A 24,125-nucleotide genomic window follows, 5' to 3' on the forward strand; every position below is an offset into this window, starting at 1 on the left:
CTTTGGCCTTACTCTGATGACAGTACATGTTTTAGCCTGTCAGAGGAGGTTTACAATGTTGATACAGACTTTGGCCTTGCTCTTATGGCAGTATTTGAGAGCATCTCTCAACGCCTCCAGCACCATGTCAACACTGGCTTTGTTGCCGTGACACCCCATCAGTCCCACATGCAGCACCTGGGGAAAGAGTCACATGACAGGTCAGTGAGCCAGTTGCACAAAGAAGGTATACTTGCCTATTGGTATCATTCCATCATCATTCCAGCCTATACAGGTAACTGTCCTTAATGATACCAATAGACCTGTACAGGTAACTGTCCTTAATGATACCAATAGGCCTGTACAGGTAACTGTCCTTAATGATACCAATAGACCTGTACAGGTAACTGTCCTTAATGATACCAATAGGCCTGTACAGGTAACTGTCCTTAATGATACCAATAGACCTGTACAGGTAACTGTCCTTAATGATACCAATAGGCCTGTACAGGTAACTGTCCTTAATGATACCAATAGGCCTGTACAGGTAACTGTCCTTAATGATACCAATAGACCTGTACAGGTAACTGTCCTTAATGATACCAATAGGCCTGTAGGTCTACCTGGCAGGAGTGGTAAAGATACTCTGAATGATCGTCTATGAAAAGCAAACTTCCTAGGTTTTGGCCTTTCTAGGGAGTTTTCCCTAGCCACCGTGCTTCTACACCTGCATTACTTGCTGTTTGGGGTTTTAGACTGGGTTTCTGTACAGCACTTTGAGATATCAGCTGATGCAAGAAGGGCTAAATAAATACATTTGATTTGATTTCGATTTTATGGTGGTGAAATTACAAGATGATGTTATAAATGATGTTATAATACTGTAATTGCATCAAATTGTTGTTTTATTTCAACAGAATGAAGGGTTCTCAGAACTCTATTGTGTCTGTGTGAACTGAGAGGAGCTTCTGAGATTTAACACTGCCAGTAGATTTACGGCGCCTTACGCGATGAACCTAAGGAACCACATACCATTCAATGGAACTACATTCTCTCTTGCCATTTCACCACCACACCCTCCCATTGAAGCCACACTGTCAACGAGAGACAGACAGTTGTGCCTTGTAGACAGAAAATAGAGGCACTACTTTATGTAATATGTAATAACTTTATGCTCTATATGGTCTTGTGCTTTATAACCATTTATATTGAAATGGAAGCTGCAGAGGTGGATTAAGGGGCTCTAATTTGTGTCATATGTCTCCACTACCATCTAGTGGATGAACTACTACAGTGGAGGATTCTCCGTGGGAAGAACAGCACAGGCTTGTGTTTGGCCAAGGGCCTGGGGAGAAACAGTGACACGACAGAACAAAAATACCAGTCTTGATGCACAGAAAGAGATTGGCCCTGGTCAGAACTATTACTCTACATAGGGAACAGGGCCCCGGTCAGAACTATTACTCTACATAGGGAACAGGGCCCCGGTCAGAACTATTACTCTACATAGGGAACAGGGCCCCGGTCAGAACTATTACTATTAATCCCCCTCCCCACATGCTAATCAAGTGCCTATCCTCTCTGCCATCTCCACTGCCTTTTATTCCCAGATCCCATTGACTGCAGTGAGAACCCCCCTGACTCGACTGCAGTGAGAACCCCCCTCATGACTGTACTGCAGTGAGAACCCCCTGACTCTACTGCAGTGAGAACCCCCCTGACTCTACTGCAGTGAGAACCCCCTGATTCGACTGCAGTGAGAACCCCCCGACTCGACTGCAGTGAGAACCCTCTCCCCTGACTCTACTGCAGTGAGAACCCCTCCCCCAACCCCCTGGCTGTACTGCAGTGAGAACCCCCTGACTCGACTGCAGTGAGAACCCCCCTCATGACTGTACTGCAGTGAGAACCCTCTCCCCTGACTCTACTGCAGTGAGAACCCTCTCCCCTGACTCCACTGCAGTGAGAACCCCCCTGACTCTACTGCAGTGAGAACCCCCTCCCCTGGCTGTACTGCAGTGAGAACCCCCTGGCTGTACTGCAGTGAGAACCCCCTCCCCTGACTCTACTGCAGTGAGAACCCCTCCCCTGGCTGTACTGCAGTGAGAACCCCCTCCCCTGGCTGTACTGCAGTGAGAACCCCTCCCCTGACTCTACTGCAGTGAGAACCCCCTCCCCCGACTCTACTGCAGTGAGAACCCCTCCCCCGACTCTACTGCAGTGAGAACCCCTCCCCTGACTCTACTGCAGTGAGAACCCCCTCCCCTGGCTGTACTGCAGTGAGAACCCCCTCCCCTGACTCCACTGCAGTGAGAACCCCCCTGACTCTACTGCAGTGAGAACCCCCCTTAATTTATTCACCACACATGGGGTTAATCATTGACCGCCGCTGCTGTAGGCCATATCTTATACTGTAGGTCATATCTTATACTGTAGGCCATATATTATACTGTAGGCCATATATTATACTGTAGGCCATATCTTATACTGTAGGCCATATATTATACTGTAGGCCATATCTTATACTGTAGGCCATATATTATACTGTAGGCCATATATTATACTGTAGGTCATATCTTATACTGTAGGCCATATCTTATACTGTAGGCCATATCTTATACTGTAGGCCATATCTTATACTGTAGGCCATATATTATACTGTAGGCCATATATTATACTGTAGGTCATATCTTATACTGTAGGCCATATCTTATACTGTAGGCCATATCTTATACTGTAGGCCATATATTATACTGTAGGCCATATATTATACTGTAGGTCATATCTTATACTGTAGGCCATATCTTATACTGTAGGCCATATCTTATACTGTAGGCCATATCTTATACTGTAGGCCATATCTTATACTGTAGGCCATATCTTATACTGTAGGCCATATCTTATACTGTAGGTCATATCTTATACTGTAGGCCATATCTTATACTGTAGGCCATATCTTATACTGTAGGCCATATCTTATACTGTAGGTCATATCTTATACTGTAGGTCATATCTTATACTGTAGGTCATATCTTATACTGTAGGCCATATATTATACTGTAGGCCATATCTTATACTGTAGGCCATATCTTATACTGTAGGCCATATCTTATACTGTAGGTCATATCTTATACTGTAGGTCATATCTTATACTGTAGGCCATATATTATACTGTAGGCCATATCTTATACTGTAGGCCATATCTTATACTGTAGGCCATATCTTATACTGTAGGCCATATCTTATACTGTAGGCCATATCTTATACTGTAGGCCATATCTTATACTGTAGGTCATATCTTATACTGTAGGTCATATCTTATACTGTAGGCCATATATTATACTGTAGGCCATATCTTATACTGTAGGCCATATCTTATACTGTAGGCCTTATATCTTATACTGTAGGCCATATCTTATACTGTAGGCCATATATTATACTGTAGGCCATATCTTATACTGTAGGCCATATATTATACTGTAGGTCATATCTTATACTGTAGGCCATATCTTATACTGTAGGCCATATCTTATACTGTAGGTCATATCTTATACTGTAGGCCATATCTTATACTGTAGGCCATATCTTATACTGTAGGCCATATCTTATACTGTAGGCCATATATTATACTGTAGGCCATATCTTATACTGTAGGTCATATATTATACTGTAGGCCATATCTTATACTGTAGGTCATATCTTATACTGTAGGCCATATCTTATACTGTAGGCCATATCTTATACTGTAGGCCATATCTTATACTGTAGGTCATATCTTATACTGTAGGCCATATATTATACTGTAGGTCATATCTTATACTGTAGGCCATATCTTATACTGTAGGCCATATCTTATACTGTAGGCCATATCTTACACTGTAGGTCATATCTTATACTGTAGGTCATATCTTATACTGTAGGCCATATATTATACTGTAGGTCATATATTATACTGTAGGCCATATATTATACTGTAGGTCATATCTTATACTGTAGGCCATATATTATACTGTAGGTCATATATTATACTGTAGGCCATATATTATACTGTAGGCCATATATTATACTGTAGGTCATATATTATACTGTAGGTCATATCTTATGCTGTAGGCCATATCTTATACTGTAGGCCATATCTTATACTGTAGGCCATATATTATACTGTAGGCCATATCTTATACTGTAGGCCATATCTTATACTGTAGGTCATATCTTATACTGTAGGTCATATATTATACTGTAGGTCATATCTTATGCTGTAGGCCATATCTTATACTGTAGGCCATATCTTATACTGTAGGCCATATCTTATACTGTAGGCCATATCTTATACTGTAGGTCATATCTTATACTGTAGGCCATATCTTATACTGTAGGCCATATCTTATACTGTAGGTCATATCTTATACTGTAGGTCATATCTTATACTGTAGGCCATATCTTATACTGTAGGCCATATCTTATACTGTAGGCCATATATTATACTGTAGGCCATATCTTATACTGTAGGTCATATCTTATACTGTAGGTCATATCTTATACTGTAGGCCATATCTTATACTGTAGGCCATATCTTATACTGTAGGCCATATCTTATACTGTAGGCCATATCTTATACTGTAGGCCATATATTATACTGTAGGCCATATCTTACACTGTAGGCCATATCTTATACTGTAGGTCATATCTTATACTGTAGGCCATATCTTACACTGTAGGCCATATCTTATACTGTAGGTCATATCTTATACTGTAGGCCATATATTATACTGTAGGTCATATCTTATACTGTAGGCCATATCTTATACTGTAGGTCATATCTTATACTGTAGGTCATATCTTATACTGTAGGTCATATCTTATACTGTAGGCCATATCTTATTCTGTAGGCCATATCTTATACTGTAGGCCATATTCAACAGATACTGACTTTTCCATTCAGTCCTAAAACCTAATGGTAAAAATTATGACCTTGATATCCTAGTAAAACATGTGTTTGTGTGATCCTGGGATTCTGTCCTGTCGTCTTTGATTCAGGGTGTTTATGAGCTGATATGCTTCCTCGATATCTGACAGTGTCTGTTTGGTCAGAGATTACTCAGTGACACGGACAGGCAGGGGGCAGGCACAGGAGATTACCCCCCCACCACCACTCTCCTCTAGTTCCTTAACTGTTGTACTGTGGAATCTACTTGATTTAGGTGGAGGGAGTAATGTAATGTAGACACAAATCTCCTTTTGAAAGAGATTACTTTGTTTATTAAAACATCTTAAAACAACAGTCAAGCATCTGAACTGTCCCCCCCCCCCATGGTCCATTTATTTAATTGTATTGTATTTATTTAGCCAGGATTGTCCCCTCAGTAACATGTCTTGCCACTGTTTTCCAGGGAGTCACCGTGAGGCCTGGGTCCCCTCGGTCTTCTCTCCATCACCGTGAGGCCTGGGTCCCCTCGGTCTTCTCTCCATCACCGTGAGGCCTGGGTCCCCTCGGTCTTCTCTCCATCACACAGGGAGACCTGGGTCCCCTCGGTCTTCTCTCCATCACACAGGGAGACCTGGGTTGTCCCCTGGGGGAGGAGGAGATGCTTCCCCAGGGGCGTAGGAGAGAAGGAACCCTGCTTGTACACCACTCTGCCTCGGACGATGGTGACACTCACCTCCCCAAGCAACGTCAGGCCCAGGTAGGGAGTTAGCTGGAGAGAGAGGGGGGGGGGTGGGGGGTGGGGGTGTATCGTCAACCAGGATCGTTGCCTTCAGTAGATTGTGAAGGCTTTATATGTATGGTCTCGACTGATAATACACATAGTTTAATATTGTGTAGGGTACTGTACCCATGGTTTATGTTATCGTTCATAGTTTAATATTGTGTAGGGTATTGTACCCATGGTTTATGTTATCGTTCATAGTTTAATATTGTGTAGGGTACTGTACCCATGGTTTATGTTATCGTTCATAGTTTAATATTGTGTAGGGTATTGTACCCATGGTTTATGTTATCGTTCATAGTTTAATATTGTGTAGGGTACTGTACCCATGGTTTATGTTATCGTTCATAGTTTAATATTGTGTAGGGTATTGTACCCTGTTCGTTCATAGTTTAATATTGTGTAGGGTATTGTACCCATGGTTTATGTTATCGTTCATAGTTTAATATTGTGTAGGGTACTGTACCCATGGTTTATGTTATCGTTCATAGTTTAATATTGTGTAGGGTTACTGTACCCATGGTTTATGTTATCGTTCATAGTTTAATATTGTGTAGGGTAGGGTTGTACCCATGGTTTATGTTATCGTTCATAGTTTAATATTGTGTAGGGTATTGTACCCATGGTTTATGTTATCGTTCATAGTTTAATATTGTGTAGGGTATTGTACCCATGGTTTATGTTATCGTTCATAGTTTAATATTGTGTAGGGTATTGTACCCATGGTTTATGTTATCGTTCATAGTTTAATATTGTGTAGGGTACTGTACCCATGGTTTATGTTATCTCACCTTATTTTTGTGATGTATACTTGCGTCTTTTACCTGTGGAAGGTCATCAATGGAAATATAAAATAACAGCTGAGCACAAAACCAACCCAACAAATGAACAGTAGTGATAAAATGAAAGACTGTGTGTTCTTTGTCTTAATGAATCCCTCTCCTATAATACTAGCCTCAAACTCCTTCTCTGGGTCCCATATGACCAGGTCTGCATCGTGACCGGGAACAAGGCTCCCCTTCTGGTTGTCAAGGCGACAGAGTTGTGCAGTGCGCTGGCAGAGGAGCCTCACCACGTCTGGCAGAGTGAAACCCTTCTTACTGGCTGACGTCCAGAACAGAGACAGACCTGAGATAGTGAAAGACAGACAGAGACAGACCTGAGATAGTGAGAGACAGACAGAGACAGACCTGAGATAGTGAGAGACAGAGACAGACCTGAGATAGTGAGAGACAGACAGAACAGAGACAGACCTGAGATAGTGAAAGACAGACAGAACAGAGACAGACCTGAGATAGTGAAAGACAGACAGAACAGAGACAGACCTGAGATAGTGAAAGACAGACAGAACAGAGACAGACCTGAGATAGTGAAAGACAGACAGAACAGAGACAGACCTGAGATAGTGAGAGACAGACCTGAGATAGTGAGAGACAGACAGAACAGAGACAGACCTGAGATAGTGAGAGACAGACAGAACAGAGACAGACCTGAGATAGTGAAAGACAGACAGAACAGAGACAGACCTGAGATAGTGAAAGACAGACAGAACAGAGACAGACCTGAGATAGTGAGAGACAGACCAGATAGTGAGAGACAGACAGAGACAGACCTGAGATAGTGAGAGACAGACAGAGACAGACCTGAGATAGTGAGAGACAGACAGAGACAGACCTGAGATAGTGAGAGACAGAGACAGACCTGAGATAGTGAAAGACAGACAGAACAGAGACAGACCTGAGATAGTGAGAGACAGACAGAACAGAGACAGACCTGAGATAGTGAAAGACAGACAGAACAGAGACAGACCTGAGATAGTGAGAGACAGACAGAACAGAGACAGACCTGAGATAGTGAGAGACAGACCTGAGATAGTGAGAGACAGACCTGAGATAGTGAGAGACAGAGACAGACCTGAGATAGTGAGAGACAGACCTGAGATAGTGAGAGACAGACCTGAGATAGTGAGAGACAGACCTGAGATAGTGAGAGACAGACACAGACCTGAGATAGTGAGAGACAGACACAGACCTGAGATAGTGAGAGACAGACACAGACCTGAGATAGTGAGAGACAGAGACAGACCTGAGATAGTGAGAGACAGACACAGACCTGAGATAGTGAGAGACAGAGACAGACCTGAGATAGTGAGAGACAGACACAGACCTGAGATAGTGAGAGACAGACAGAGAGAGACAGAGACAGACCTGAGATAGTGAGAGACAGACATAGAGAGACAGATAGACAGAGAGACAGAGACAATACAGAGAGAGACAGAGAGAGACAGAGACAGACCTGAGATAGTGAGAGACAGAGACAGACCTGAGATAGTGAGAGACAGACAGAGAGCGAGACAGATAGACAGAGAGACAGAGACAGACCTGAGATAGTGAGAGACAGACCTGAGATAGTGAGAGATAGACCTGAGATAGTAAGAGACAGACCTGAGATAGTGAGAGACAGACACAGACCTGAGATAGTGTGAGACAGACCTGAGATAGTGAGAGACAGACAGAGAGCGAGACAGATAGACAGAGACAGACCTGAGATAGTGAGAGACAGAGACAGACCTGAGATAGTGAGAGACAGAGACAGACCTGAGATAGTGAGAGACAGAGACAGACCTGAGATAGTGAGAGACAGACACAGACCTGAGATAGTGAGAGACAGACCTGAGATAGTGAGAGACAGACAGAGACCAGATAGACAGAGACAGACCTGAGATAGTGAGAGACAGACATAGAGCGAGACAGATAGACAGAGACAGACCTGAGATAGTGAGAGAGACAGAGACAGACCTGAGATAGTGAGAGACAGACATAGACCTGAGATAGTGAGAGATAGACAGAACAGACACAGACCTGAGATAGTGAGAGACAGACACAGACCTGAGATAGTGAGAGACAGAGACAGACCTGAGATAGTGAGAGACAGAGACAGACCTGAGATAGTGAGAGACAGACAGAGAGAGACAGAGACAGACCTGAGATGAGAGACAGACATAGAGAGACAGACAGAGAGAGACAGAGACAGACCTGAGATAGTGAGAGACAGACATAGAGAGACAGATAGACAGAGAGACAGATACAGAGAGAGACAGAGAGAGACAGAGACAGACCTGAGATAGTGAGAGACAGAGACAGACCTGAGATAGTGAGAGACAGACAGAGAGCGAGACAGATAGACAGAGAGACAGAGACAGACCTGAGATAGTGAGAGACAGACCTGAGATAGTGAGAGATAGACCTGAGATAGTAAGAGACAGACCTGAGATAGTGAGAGACAGACCTGAGATAGTGAGAGACAGACAGAGAGCGAGACAGATAGACAGAGACAGACCTGAGATAGTGAGAGACAGACATAGACCGAAACAGATAGACAGAGACAGACCTGAGATAGTGAGAGACAGACACAGACCTGAGATAGTGAGAGACAGAGACAGACCTGAGATAGTGAGAGACAGAGACAGACCTGAGATAGTGAGAGACAGACACAGACCTGAGATAGTGAGAGACAGACCTGAGATAGTGAGAGACAGACAGAGAGCGAGACAGATAGACAGAGACAGACCTGAGATAGTGAGAGACAGACACAGACCTGAGATAGTGAGAGACAGACATAGAGCGAGACAGATAGACAGAGACAGACCTGAGATAGTGAGAGACAGAGACAGACCTGAGATAGTGAGAGACAGACATAGAGCGAGACAGATAGACAGAGACAGACCTGAGATAGTGAGAGACAGACAGAGAGCGAGACAGATAGACAGAGACAGACCTGGGATAGTGAGAGACAGACATAGAGCGAGACAGATAGACAGAGACAGACCTGAGATAGTGAGAGACAGAGACAGACCTGAGATAGTGAGAGACAGAGACAGACCTGAGATAGTGAGAGACAGATACAGACCTGAGATAGTGAGAGACAGACATAGAGCGAGACAGATAGACAGAGACAGACCTGAGATAGTGAGAGACAGACAGAGCGAGACAGATAGACAGAGACAGACCTGAGATAGTGAGAGACAGACAGAGCGAGACAGATAGACAGAGACAGACCTGAGATAGTGAGAGACAGACAGAGCGAGACAGATAGACAGAGACAGACCTGAGATAGTGAGAGACAGACAGAGCGAGACAGATAGACAGAGACAGACCTGAGATAGTGAGAGACAGACAGAGCGAGACAGATAGACAGAGACAGACCTGAGATAGTGAGAGACAGACAGAGACAGACAGATAGACAGAGAGACAGAGACAATACAGAGAGAGACAATTTTTTGTATCTTATTTAACCTTTATTTAACCAGGAAGGGCTCATTGAGATTAAAATCTCTTTTTCAAGAGCGCCCTGGCCAAGATAGGCAGCATCAAGTCATTACGAAAAAATTAGACAGACAACATGAAAAACTACAAGTAATCTAGTAAAAACCATTGAATTCACAAGAGTATAAAACAGCTAATTAAAAACATTGACAGGTCAGGGAATCAGCCTCAAAATCCTTCATCGGTGATTTAAAAACACCAATCGGGACAAGTTCTTCCAATTTAAAAGTATTTTGTAAGGCGTTCCAAGACGATGGCGCAGAGGGCATAAAAGCCCTTTTACCAAATTCAGTTGGGACATTTGGAACAGTTAGCAGGATAAAGTCCAGCGAACGAAGAGAGTTACCCACCACATTTCTGATCAATAAAAATGCACAAATAAAAAGGTAGTAAACCTAAAATGGCTTTGTAAATAGAGAGAGAGAGAGAGATAGAGAGAGAGACAATAGAGAGAGACAGATAGAGAGACAGAGAGAGACAAAATGAGGTGGAAACTGAGCTGCACTTCCTAACCTCCTGCCCATTGTCTGACCATATTAGAGACACCGCAGCAAGATTAGTGACCTGTTGCCAAAAGAAAAGGTCAACCAGTGAAGAACAAACACCATTGTAAATACAACCCATATTTATGCTTATTTATTTTTCCCTTGTGTACTTTAACCATTTGTACATTGTTACAACACTGTATATATACATAATATGACATTTGTAATGTCTTGATTGTTTTGAAACTTCTGTATGTGTAATGTTTACTGTTAGTTTTTACTGTTTATTTCACTTTTGTTTATTATCTACCTCACTTGCTTTGGCAATGTTAACATATGTTTCCCATGCCAATAAAGCCCCTTGAATTGAATTGAATTGACAGAGAGAGAGAGAGAGACAGATAGAGACAGAGAGAGAGTGAGAGAGAGAGCATAGCCTTGCTATTGAGAAAGGCCGCCGTAGGCAGACATGGGTCTCAAGAGAAGGCCGGGGGAGAGCTGAATACACACTATGGCCTGGGAGATGGGGAGCTGAATACATACTATAGCCTGGGAGAGGGGGAGCTGAATACATACTATAGCCTGGGAGAGGGGGCGCTGAATACATACTATAGCCTGGGAGAGGGGAGCTGAATACATACTATAGCCTGGGAGAGGGGGAGCTGAATACATACTATAGCCTGGGAGAGGGAGAGCTGAATACACACTATAGCCTGGGAGAGGGGGAGCTGAATACATACTATAGCCTGGGAGAGGGAGGGTGGAATACATACTATAGCCTGGGAGGGGGGCTGAATACACACTATAGCCTGGGAGAGGGGAGCTGAATACATACTATAGCCTGGGAGAGGGAGGGTGGAATACATACTATAGCCTGGGAGATGGGGAGCTGAATACATACTATAGCCTGGGAGATGGGGAGCTGAATACATACTATAGCCTGGGAGATGGGGAGCTGAATACATACTATAGCCTGGGAGAGGGGGAGCTGAATACATACTATAGCCTGGGAGTTGGGGAGCTGAATACATACTATAGCCTGGGAGATGGGGAGGTGAATACATACTATAGCCTGGGAGATGGGGAGCTGAATACATACTATAGCCTGGGAGATGGGGAGCTGAATACATACTATAGCCTGGGAGATGGGGAGCTGAATACATACTATAGCCTGGGAGAGGGGGAGCTGAATACATACTATAGCCTGGGAGAGGGGAGCTGAATACATACTATAGCCTGGGAGATGGGGAGCTGAATACATACTATAGCCTGGGAGAGGAGGAGCTGAATACATACTATAGCCTGGGAGAGGGAGGGTGGAATACACACTATAGCCTGGGAGAGGGGAGCTGAATACATACTATAGCCTGGGAGAGGGAGAGCTGAATACATACTATAGCCTGGGAGATGGGGAGCTGAATACATACTATAGCCTGGGAGATAGGGAGCTGAATACATACTATAGCCTGGGAGAGGGGGTGGAATACATACTATAGCCTGGGAGAGGGAGGGTGGAATACATACTATAGCCTGGGAGAGGGGAGCTGAATACATACTATAGCCTGGGAGAGGGGAGCTGAATACATACTATAGCCTGGGAGAGGGGAGCTGAATACATACTATAGCCTGGGAGATGGGGAGCTGAATACATACTATAGCCTGGGAGAGGGGGAGCTGAATACATACTATAGCCTGGGAGGGGGAGCTGAATACATACTATAGCCTGGGAGAGGGAGAGCTGAATATCAAATCAAATCAAATCAAATTTATTTATATAGCCCTTCGTACATCAGCTGATATCTCAAAGTGCTGTACAGAAACCCAGCCTAAAACCCCAAACAGCAAGCAATGCAGGTGTAGAAGCACGGTGGCTAGGAAAAACTCCTAGAAAGGCCAAAACCTAGGAAGAAACCTAGAGAGGAACCAGGCTATGTGGGGTGGCCAGTCCTCTTCTGGCTGTGCCGGGTGGAGATTATAACAGAACATGGCCAAGATGTTCAAATGTTCATAAATGACCAGCATGGTCGAATAATAATAAGGCAGAACAGTTGAAAACTGGAGCAGCAGCACAGTCAGGTGGAAGTTGAAACTGGAGCAGCAGCATGGCCAGGTGGACTGGGGACAGCAAGGAGTCATCATGTCAGGTAGTCCTGGGGCATGGTCCTAGGGCTCAGGTCAGTATACATACTATAGCCTGCTATGTGTGGTATTAATTGTTTGAATGGGTCCAAGATTTTCCCGGGGGGTTACGATGCTTTGGGGTGATAAACCTAACAAGACCGTGTCCCAGAGCATGAGTTACTGTTTCTGTTCTATACGGTACCAGGGAGAGATGACCACCAGAGCCAGATGACCACCAGAGCCAGATGACCACCAGGGCCGATGACCACCAGAGCCAGATGACCACCAGAGCCAGATGACCACCAGAGCCAGATGACCACCAGGGCCAGATGACCACCAGGGCCAGATGACCACCAGAGCCAGATGACCACCAGAGCCAGATGACCACCAGAGCCAGATGACCACCAGGGCCAGATGACCACCAGAGCCAGATGACCACCAGAGCCAGATGACCACCAGAGCCAGATGACCACCAGGGCCAGATGACCACCAGGGCCAGATGACCACCAGAGCCAGATGACCACCAGAGCCAGATGACCACCAGGGAGAGATGACCACCAGAGCCAGATGACCACCAGAGCCAGATGACCACCAGGGCCAGATGACCACCAGGGCCAGATGACCACCAGAGCCAGATGACCACCAGGGCCAGATGACCACCAGAGCCAGATGACCACCAGGGCCAGATGACCACAAGAGCCAGATGACCACCAGAGCCAGATGACCACCAGGAGATGACCACCAGAGCCAGATGACCACCAGAGCCAGATGACCACAGCCAGATGCCAGATGACCACCAGGGCCAGATGACCACCAGAGCCAGATGACCACCAGGGCCAGATGACCACCAGATGACCATTTATGGCCAGATGACCACCAAGATGACCACCAGAGGGAGAGATGACCACCAGAGCCAGATGACCACCAGGGCCAGATGACGACCAGAGCCAGATGACCACCAGGGCCAGATGACCACCAGAGCCAGATGACCACCAGGGCCAGATGACCACCAGAGCCAGATGACCACCAGAGCCAGATGACCACCAGGGCCAGATGACCACCAGAGCCAGATGACCACCAGGGAGAGATGACCACCAGAGCCAGATGACCACCAGGGCCAGACCATGATCTCTACACAACGAGAACAGTTTTTTTTTTTTTTTACAGCAGATACCGTCTGCTGTGCATTATAAGTATCTTTCATACAAATCTTAACCTTGTGACCCATTCCATACATCTGTTGTTTGTCATGTAGCTTGAAGAGGGTGTATCTTGGCTATAAAAGACCTTTGTACCTTTGTCTCGGGGCTCTCAACAAATCATCTGAGGGTGATTCATTCGACCAGCCATCGTTATCGTAGATCACTCAATCGATTCACTTTATATTTGTGTGTTGTATTGACTTGGTAATTCTTTATTCACTGATTAATAAGTGAATAAAGATTTAGTTTAACTATAACTCTGACTTGTGTGATATGTTCATCTCTCCTCATTTGATAGTAAAGAAATGAACCACCACACGAAGCCAGGAGTCTTTGATCAGACCTCTTCTCTGTTCACTGTGACTGGCCAGTAAATAATTAAACTGTCTTGTAAACTAGCGCTTTATTTTATGCTTATCTCCTTGTGGACTTTGTCATGTAGCAGGAGACTGGATTAGTAGTAACATCAGGAGCATAGTTTAGAGGCTTTTCCAACAGACAAGGCATGGTTTAATGAATGATTCATTTATGGTATATGAAAAGATATAAATACATTTTACAGAACAACACGATAGATAACTTTTTGTTTGGTGCCTCTGACAGACACATAGAAATATAATCTATTAGAATATATTATATTTCTATGGTTGGATATTAAGCTTCTATGTGTGAATCCATTAGATTATATTTCTATGGTTGGACATTAGGGATCTATGTGTGAATCTATTAGAATCTATTATATTTCTATGATTGGACATGAGGCTTCTATGTTTATTTTATTTATTTGACCTTTACTTAACTAGGCAAGTCATTTAAGAACAAATTCTTATTTTCAATGATGGCCTAGGAACAGTGGGTTAACTGCCTGTTTAGGGGCAGAACGACAGAGTTGTACCTTATCAGCTCAGGGATTTGAACTTGCAACCTTCCGGTTACTAGCCCAACGCTCTAACCACTAGGCTACCCTGCCCCCCCATGTGTAACTACTCACACAGATAATCCTATATATAGATGGCAAGGTATGGCTAATAGCTAATGGATCTCTACTGGATCTCTAATGGATCTCTACTGGATCTGCTGGATCTTTAATGGATCTATAATGGATCTCTACTGGATCTTTAATGGATCTTTAATGGCTCTCTAATGGCTCTCTACTGGATCTCTAATGGATCCACTGGATCTCAAATGGATCCACTGTATTTTTAATGGATCTCTAATGGATCCACTGGATCTTTAATGGATCTCTAAGGGATCTCTAATGGATATCTAACGGATCCACTCGATCTTTAATGGATCTCTAATGGATCCACTGGATCTCTAATGAATCTCTACTGGATCTTTAATGAATCTCTAATGGATCTCCAATGGATCTTAATGGATCTCTAATTGATCCACTGGATCTTTAATGGATCTCTACTGGATCTTTAATATATCTCTAATGGATCTCTACTGGATCTCTAATGGACCTCTACTGGATCTCTACTTGATCTCTAATGGATCTCTACTGGATCTTTAATGGATCTCTAATGGATCCACTGGATCTTTAATGGATCTCTAATGGATCCAATGGATCTCTAATAAATCTCTACTGGATCTTTAAAGAATCTCTAATGGATCTCTACTGGATCTTTAATTGATCTCTAATGGATACACTGGATCTTTATTGGCTCACTAATAGATCCACTGGATCTTTAATGGATCTCTAATTGATCTCTAATGGATCTCTAATTGATCTCTACTGGATCTCTAATGGATCTCTACTTGATCTATACTAGATCTTTAATGGATCTCTGATGGATCCCCTGGATCTTTAATGGATCTCTAATGGATCCACTGGATCTTTAATGGATCTTAAATGGTTATCTACTGGATCTCTAATGGATCCACTGTATTTTTAATGGATCTCTAATGGATCCACTGGATCTTTAATGGATCTCTAAGGGATCTCTAATGGATATCTAATGGATCCACTCGATCTTTAATGGATCTCTAATGGATCCACTGGATCTCTAATGAATCTCTAATGGATCTCTAATGGATCTTAATGGATCTCTAATGGATCTCTACTGGATCTCTAATGGATCTCTGCTGGATCTCTAATGGATCTCTACTTGATCTCTAATGGATCTCTAATGGATCTTTAATGGATCTCTAATGGATCCACTGGATCTTTAATGGATCTCTAATGGATCCAATGGATCTCTAATGGATCCACTGGGTCGCTAATAAATATCTACTGGATCTTTAAAGAATCTCTAATGGATCTCTACTGGATCTTTAATTGATCTCTAATGGATCTCTAATGGATCCACTGGATCTTTATTGGATCTCTAATAGATCCACTGGATCTTTAATGGATCTCTAATTGATCTCTAATGGATCTCTAATTGATCTCTACTGGATCTCTAATGGATCTCTACTTGATCTATACTAGATCTTTAATGGATCTCTAATGGATCCCCTGGATATTTAATGGATCTCTAATGGATCCACTGGATCTCAAATGGATCTCACTGGATCTTTAATGGATCTCTAATGGATCTCTATTGGATCTCTACTGGATCTCTAATGGATCCACTGTATTTTTAATGGATCTCTAATGGATCCACTGGATCTTTAATGGATCTCTAAGGGATATCTAATGGATATCTAACGGATCCACTCAATCTTTAATGGATCTCTAATGGATCCACTGGATCTCTAATGGATCCACTGGATCTCTAATGAATCTCTACTGGATCTTTAATGGATCTCTAATAGATCTTTACTGGATCTCTAATGGATCTCTACTTGATCTCTAATGGATCTCTACTGGATCTTTAATGGATCTCTAATGGATCCACTCGATCTCTAGTAAATATCTACTGGATCTTTAAATAATCTCTAATGGATATCTACTGGATCTTTAATTCATCTCTAATGGATCTCTAATGGATGCACTGGATCTTTAATGGATCTCTAATAGATCCACTGGATCTTTAACGGGATCTCTACTGGATCTTAATGGATCTCTAATGGATCCACTGGATCTTTAATGGATCTCTACTGGATCTTTAATTGATCTCTAATGGATCTCTAATTGATCTCTACTGGATCTCTAATGGATCTCCACTTGATCTATACTCGATCTTTAATGGATCTCTAATGGATCCCCTGGATCTTTAATGGATCTCTAATGGATCCCCTGGATCTTTAATGGATCTCTAATGGATCTACTGGATCTTTAATGGATCTCTAATGGATCCACTGGATCTTTAATGCATCTCTACTGGATCTCTAATGCATCTCTACTGGATCTCTACTGGATCTTTAATGGATCTCTACTGGATCTCTAATGGATCTTTAATGGATCTCTTATTGATCTCACTTACCGAACTGTAAGGAGGAGATCCCTCCCCAGGCCTGAGTGAAATCCCCACTGTCCAATCTCTTCAGGTCTGGTGTGCAGGGGGAGTGATCTGACACAACCATGTCAATCTGACCAGCCTTCAGGGCAGACCACAGCTGCTCCTGGAGGGGTAGAAGGTAATGGGACGTTTTAGATTTTGTTTATATATTTTTTTATCTAACCTTTATTTAACCAGGTAGGCCTTGTTGAGAACAAGTTCTCATTTACAACTGCGACTTGGTCAAGATAAAGCAAAACAGCGTGACAAAAACAACACAGAGTTACACATAAACAAACGTACAGTCAATAACACAATAGAAAATCTGTATACAATTTGTGCAAATGAAGTAAGGAGGTAAGGCAACAAATAGGCAAAATAATTACAATTGAGCAATTAACACTGGAGTGATAATTTTCCAAGATGGCGTAGCAGTAAGTCGTCCTGTCTCGTCGTGTCCCTTGTATATATCGTATATTTTTGTTTTTAACATATTTTTCTTCGCATATCTCTTCAAAAACATTTTGCTAAACCTAAGCTTCCAAATACTCTCCTGCAACCCGCCAACCCGCCTCACCCAATGTAGCTATTTTTCCTAAAGTATTTATATTTACTTCGGAACCGGAACCCCTCAACTGAAGCTAACCAGCTAACCACCAGCTATGCTAGCGGTCTTCAGCTAACCGGTCATCAGCTAAGCTAACCTTTAGCTCGGAAAGCTCTCGCCAGCTCGAACAACGCGACTCTAACCAGAGCATAACGGACCTATTTATTTTTCATCCCCGGATTCATCCCCGATTCCCACCGCAAACAGACATTTTTCAGCTGGATCTTCACAACTAGCTATCTAGCTAAACCGCAACCCACTTAGCCCCGGATGATTACATCCTGGCCTATGCTGCTCTGTACCATCCACCCACTTAGCGTGAAGCGTTATTACTGCCCAGCCAGCGCACCTGTAACACTACCACCGTAGCATACTCCTGGGCTACAATACCCGGGCCCACGACCGGTCTATTGATGTCACCGCATGAAGAGGAATAAACAGACTCACCCCATCGCGACGTCCCCCAAAGGCTAACTCTCTAGCCCTCGCTATCTCCCTGCTTGCTAATTCGGCCTGCTAACTGCTAGCTTGTCTAGCCCCGGTCCGCTAACTGCTACCTTGTTTAGCCTGGGCCTACGAACTGTTAGCTTGTTAGCACAGGCCTGCTAACCGTCTGAATCGCCGCGTCCCAAACACGCACCGGACCCATACTCACTCTCTATCTCTTTTTGATTTTTAATCTGTTTATACCTTTCCGGAAACCTGCCTCACCCAATGTGACACGGAATCGCGATTATTTTTAATTTTTAGAACACACTCAAGAACCTCCAGAAGCCAACCAGCTAACTAGCTACAAGCTATTCAGTCATTGTTAACTTTTTTTCAACCTGGATAACACTCGCCAGTCCAGCTCCCCTGCCCCATCCACCGCTGCACCCTGGACACTGATCTCTTGGCTACATAGCTGATGCACGCTGGACTGTCCATTAATCACGGTACTCCATTCTGCTTGTTTATGTTTTATCTGTCGGCCCCGTTGCCTAGTCAACGCCATTTTACCTGCTGTTGTTGTGCTAGCTGATTAGCTGTTGTCTCACCTACTGTTTTAGCTAGCTTTCCCAATTCAACACCTGTGATTACTGTATGCCTCGCTGTATGTCTCTCTCAAATGTCAAAATGCCTTGTATACTGTTGCTCAGGTTAGTTATCATTGTTTTAGTTCACAATGGAGCCCCTAGTTCTACTCTTCATACCCCTGATACCTCCTTTGTCCCACCTCCCACACATGCGGTGACCTCACCCATTACAACCAGCATGTCCAGAGATACAACCTCTCTCATCATCACCCAGTGCCTGGGCTTACCTCCGCTGTACCCGCACCCCACCATACCCCTGTCTGCGCATTATGCCCTGAATATATTCTACCATGCCCAGAAACCTGCTCCTCTTATTCTCTGTCCCCAACGCTCTAGGCGACCAGTTTTGATAGCCTTTAGCCGCACCCTCATACTACTCCTTCTCTGCTCCGCGGGTGATGTGGAGGTAAACCCAGGCCCTGCATGTCCCCAGGCACCCTCATTTGTTGACTTCTGTGATCGTAAAAGCCTTGGTTTCATGCATGCCAACATCAGAAGCCTCCTCCCTAAGTTTGTTTTACTCACTGCTCTAGCACACTCTGCTAACCCTGATGTCCTTGCTGTGTCTGAATCCTGGCTCAGGAAGGCCACCAAAAATTCAGAGATTTCCATACCCAACTATAACATCTTCCGTCAAGATAGATCTGCCAAAGGGGGAGGAGTTGCAGTCTACTGCAGAGATAGCCTGCAAAGTAATGTCATACTTTCCAAGTCCATACCCAAACAGTTCGAACTACTAATTTTGAAAATTACCCTCTCCAGAAATAAGTCTCTCACTGTTGCCGCCTGCTACCGACCCCCCTCAGCTCCCAGCTGTGCCCTGGACACCATCTGTGAATTGATCGCCCCCCATCTAGCCTCAGAGTTTGTTCTGTTAGGTGACCTAAACTGGGATATGCTTAACACCCCGCCAGTCCTACAATCTAAGCTAGATGCCCTCAATCTCACACAAATCATCAAGGAACCCACCAGGTACAACCCTAACTCTGTAAACAAGGGCACCCTCATAGACGTCATCCTGACCAACTGGCCCTCCAAATACACCTCCGCTGTCTTCAACCAGGATCTCAGCGATCACTGCCTCATTGCCTGTATCCGCTACGGAGCCGCAGTCAAACGACCACCCCTCATCACGGTCAAACGCTCCCTAAAACACTTCTGTGAGCAGGCCTTTCTAATCGACCTGGCCCGGGTATCCTGGAAGGACATTGACCTCATCCCGTCAGTTGAGGATGCCTGGTCATTCTTTAAAAGTAACTTCCTCACCATTTTAGATAAGCATGCTCCGTTCAAAAATGCAGAACTAAGAACAGATACAGTCCTTGGTTCACCCCAGACCTGACTGCCCTCGACCAACACAAAAACATCCTGTGGCGGACTGCAATAGCATCGAATAGTCCCCGTGATATGCAACTGTTCAGGGAAGTCCGGAACCAATACACGCAGTCAGTCAGGAAAGCTAAGGCCAGCTTCTTCAGGCAGAAGTTTGCATCCTGTAGCTCCAACTCCAAAAGTTCTGGGACACTGTGAAGTCCATGGAGAACAAGAGCACCTCCTCCCAGCTGCCCACTGCACTGAGGCTAGGTAACACGGTCACCACCGATAAATCCATGATTATCGAAAACTTCAATAAGCATTTCTCAACGGCTGGCCATGCCTTCCGCCTGGCTACTCCAACCTCGGCCAACAGCTCCTCCCCCGGCAGCTCCTCGCCCAAGCCTCTCCAAGTTCTCCTTTACCCAAATCCAGATAGCAGATGTTCTGAAAGAGCTGCAAAACCTGGACCCGTACAAATCAGCTGGGCTTGACAATCTGGACCCCTATTTCTGAAACTATCCGCCGCCATTGTCGCAACCCCTATTACCAGCCTGTTCAACCTCTCTTTCATATCGTCTGAGATCCCCAAGGATTGAAAGCTGCCGCAGTCATCCCCCTCTTCAAAGGGGGAGACACCCTGGACCCAAACTGTTACAGACCTATATCCATCCTGCCCTGCCTATCTAAGGTCTTCGAAAGCCAAGTCAACAAACAGGTCACTGACCATCTCGAATCCCACCGTACCTTCTCCGCTGTGCAATCTGGCTTCCGAGCCGGTCACGGGTGCACCTCAGCCACACTCAAGGTACTAAACGATATCATAACCGCCATCGATAAAAGACAGTACTGTGCAGCCGTCTTCATAGACCTTGCCAAGGCTTTCGACTCTGTCAATCACCATATTCTCATCGGCAGACTCAGTAGCCTCGGTTTTTCGGATGACTGCCTTGCCTGGTTCACCAATTACTTTGCAGACAGAGTTCAGTGTGTCAAATCGGAGGACATGCTGTCCGGTCCTCTGGCAGTCTCTATGGGGGTGCCACAGGGTTCAATTCTCGGGCCGACTCTTTTCTCTGTGTATATCAATGATGTTGCTCTTGCTGCGGGCGATTCCCTGATCCACCTCTACGCAGACGACACCATTCTATATACTTTCGGCCCGTCATTGGACACTGTGCTATCTAACCTCCAAACAAGCTTCAATGCCATACAACACTCCTTCCGTGGCCTCCAACTGCTCTTAAACGCTAGTAAAACCAAATGCATGCTTTTCAACCGATCGCTGCCTGCACCCGCATGCCCGACTAGCATCACCACCCTGGATGGTTCTGACCTTGAATATGTGGACATCTATAAGTACCTAGGTGTCTGGCTAGACTGCAAACTCTCCTTCCAGACTCATATCAAACATCTCCAATCAAAAATCAAATCAAGAGTCGGCTTTCTATTCCGCAACAAAGCCTCCTTCACTCACGCCGCCAAGCTTACCCTAGTAAAACTGACTATCCTACCAATCCTCGACTTCGGCGATGTCATCTACAAAATGCCTTCCAACACTCTACTCAGCAAACTGGATGCAGTATATCACAGTGCCATCCGTTTTGTCACTAAAGCACCTTATACCACCCACCACTGCGACTTGTATGCTCTAGTCGGCTGGCCCTCGCTACATATTCGTCGCCAGACCCACTGGCTCCAGGTCATCTACAAGTCCATGCTAGGTAAAGCTCCGCCTTATCTCAGTTCACTGGTCACGATGGCAACACCCATCCGTAGCACGCGCTCCAGCTGGTGTATCTCACTGATCATCCCTAAAGCCAACACCTCATTTGGCCGCCTTTCGTTCCAGTACTCTGCTGCCTGTGACTGGAACGAATTGCAAAAATCGCTGACCAACTTCAAACATCAGCTATCTGAGCAGCTAACCGATCGCTGCAGCTGTACATAGTCTATTGATAAATAGCCCACCCATTTTCACCTACCTCATCCCCATACTGTTTTTATTTATTTACTTTTCTGCTCTTTTGCACACCAATATCTCTACCTGTACATGACCATCTGATCATTTATCACTCCAGTGTTAATCTGCAAAATTGTAACTATTCGTCTACCTCCTCATGCCTTTTGCACACATTGTATATAGACTCCCCCTTTGTTTTCTACTGTGTTATTGACTTGTTAATTGTTTATTCCATGTGTAACTCTGTGTTGTCTGCTCACACTGCTATGCTTTATCTTGGCCAGGTCGCAGTTGTAAATGAGAACTTGTTCTCAACTAGCCTACCTGGTTAAATAAAGGTGAAATAAAAAATAAAAAAATAAATAAAAATAGATGTGCAGATGAGGATGTGTAAGTAGAAATACTGGTGTGCAAAAGAGCAGAAAAAAAACAAAAATTCAATTGGAAATAAAATGTTCAATGGATGACTGGGGTTAATTCAGATTGGAAATAACCTGTTATATAATGAGATGGTGTGGATGGATGTTCATGAGTGTTAACTTCTGTTATATAATGAGATGGTGGATGACTGGCCCCTGTGTTAACTTCTGTTATATAATATATATGATGAGTTATATAATGAGATGTGGATGGATGACTGGCCCCCCCTGGTTTTAACTTCTGTTATATAATGACATGGTGTGGATGGGTGACTGGCCCCCTGTGTTAACTTCTGTTATATAATGAGATGGTGTTATATAATGAGATGGATGACTGGACCCCCTGTGTTAACTTCTGTTATATAATGAGATGGTGTGGTCTGTTATATAATGAGATTTGTTACTGGCCCCCTGTGTTAACTTCTGTTATATAATGAGATGGTGTGGATGGATGACTGGTCTTCTGTTATATAATGTCTGTGTGTTATGTACGCCCCAGTCTCTCTGTTTGAGATTTGCACTTTCTCTGTTATATAATGAGATGGTGTGGTCTTTGTTAGTCTTCTATTGTCTGTATGTACGCAGTCTCTCTGTTTATTTGCACTTTCTCTGCGTCTCTTGCTTTCATTTATTAATTATACATTAATTACATATACAGTACCAGTCAAAAGTTTGGACACGCCTACTCATTCCAGGGTTTTTCTTTATTTGTACTATTTTCTACATTGTAGAATAATAGTGAAGACATCAAAACTATGAAAAGAACAGATATGGAATCATCTAGTAACCAATAACGTGTTAAACAAATCAAATTATATTTGAGATTCTTCAAAGTAGCCACCCTTTGACTTGATGACAGCTTTGCACATTCTTAGCATTCTCTCAACCAGCTTCATGAGGTAGTTACCTGGAATGCATTTCAATTAACAGGTGTGCCTTGTTAAAAGTAAATTTGTGGAAAATTTCTTTCCTTCTTAATGTGTTTGATCCAATCAGTTGTGTTGTGACAAGGTAGGGGTGGTATACAGAAGATGGCCCTATTTCGTAAAAAAACAAGTCCATATTATGGCAAGAACAGCTCAAATAAGCAAAGAGAAACAGTAGTCCATCATTACTTTGGCTACTTTGAAGAATATACAATATAAAATATATACTTTTGTGGTTACTACATGATTCCATATGTGTTACTTCATAGTTTTGATGACTTCAACTATTATTCTACGATGTAGAAAATAGTAAAAATAAAGAAGAAGGTCTACCTGGTTAGATATCCCTCTGATGAGAGGTCTACCTGGTTAGATATCCCTCTGATGAGAGGTCTACCTGGTTAGATATCCCTCTGATGAGAGGTCTACCTGGTTAGATATCCATCTGATGAGAGGTCTACCTGGTTAGATATCCCTCTGATGAGAGGTCTACCTGGTTAGATATCCCTCTGATGAGAGGTCTACCTGGTTAGCTATCCCTCTGATGAGAGGTCTACCTGGTTAGATATCCCTCTGATGAGAGGTCTACCTGGTTAGATATCCCTCTGATGAGA

At 43.9% G+C, this 24,125-nt stretch overlaps 1 protein-coding gene across 4 annotated transcripts in view; it reads right to left on the reverse strand.

Annotated features, from left to right (window-relative positions):
* Positions 1 to 5,255: 5,255 nt before the first annotated feature.
* zgc:103559 overlaps positions 5,256 to 24,125 on the reverse strand; it is a 44,250-nt gene continuing 25,380 nt past the window's right edge. For 2 of the 4 annotated variants that reach the window (XM_042322597.1, XM_042322600.1), the window contains 4 exons: positions 17,192 to 17,330; positions 6,643 to 6,815; positions 6,479 to 6,511; positions 5,258 to 5,675 (listed from right to left, as the gene is read on the reverse strand). In XM_042322597.1, coding sequence (XP_042178531.1) covers positions 5,448 to 5,675; positions 6,479 to 6,511; positions 6,643 to 6,815; positions 17,192 to 17,330 — 573 coding nt within the window. In that variant the 3' untranslated portion in view covers positions 5,258 to 5,447. Of the gene's footprint in view, positions 5,676 to 6,478; positions 6,512 to 6,642; positions 6,816 to 17,191; positions 17,331 to 24,125 lie in introns of all 4 variants that reach the window. The other 2 variants (XM_042322598.1, XM_042322599.1) reach the window with 2 other exon arrangements.

The sequence above is a fragment of the Oncorhynchus tshawytscha genome, linkage group LG05 (assembly GCF_018296145.1).
Source record: "Oncorhynchus tshawytscha isolate Ot180627B linkage group LG05, Otsh_v2.0, whole genome shotgun sequence".
NCBI lineage: Eukaryota > Metazoa > Chordata > Actinopteri > Salmoniformes > Salmonidae > Oncorhynchus > Oncorhynchus tshawytscha.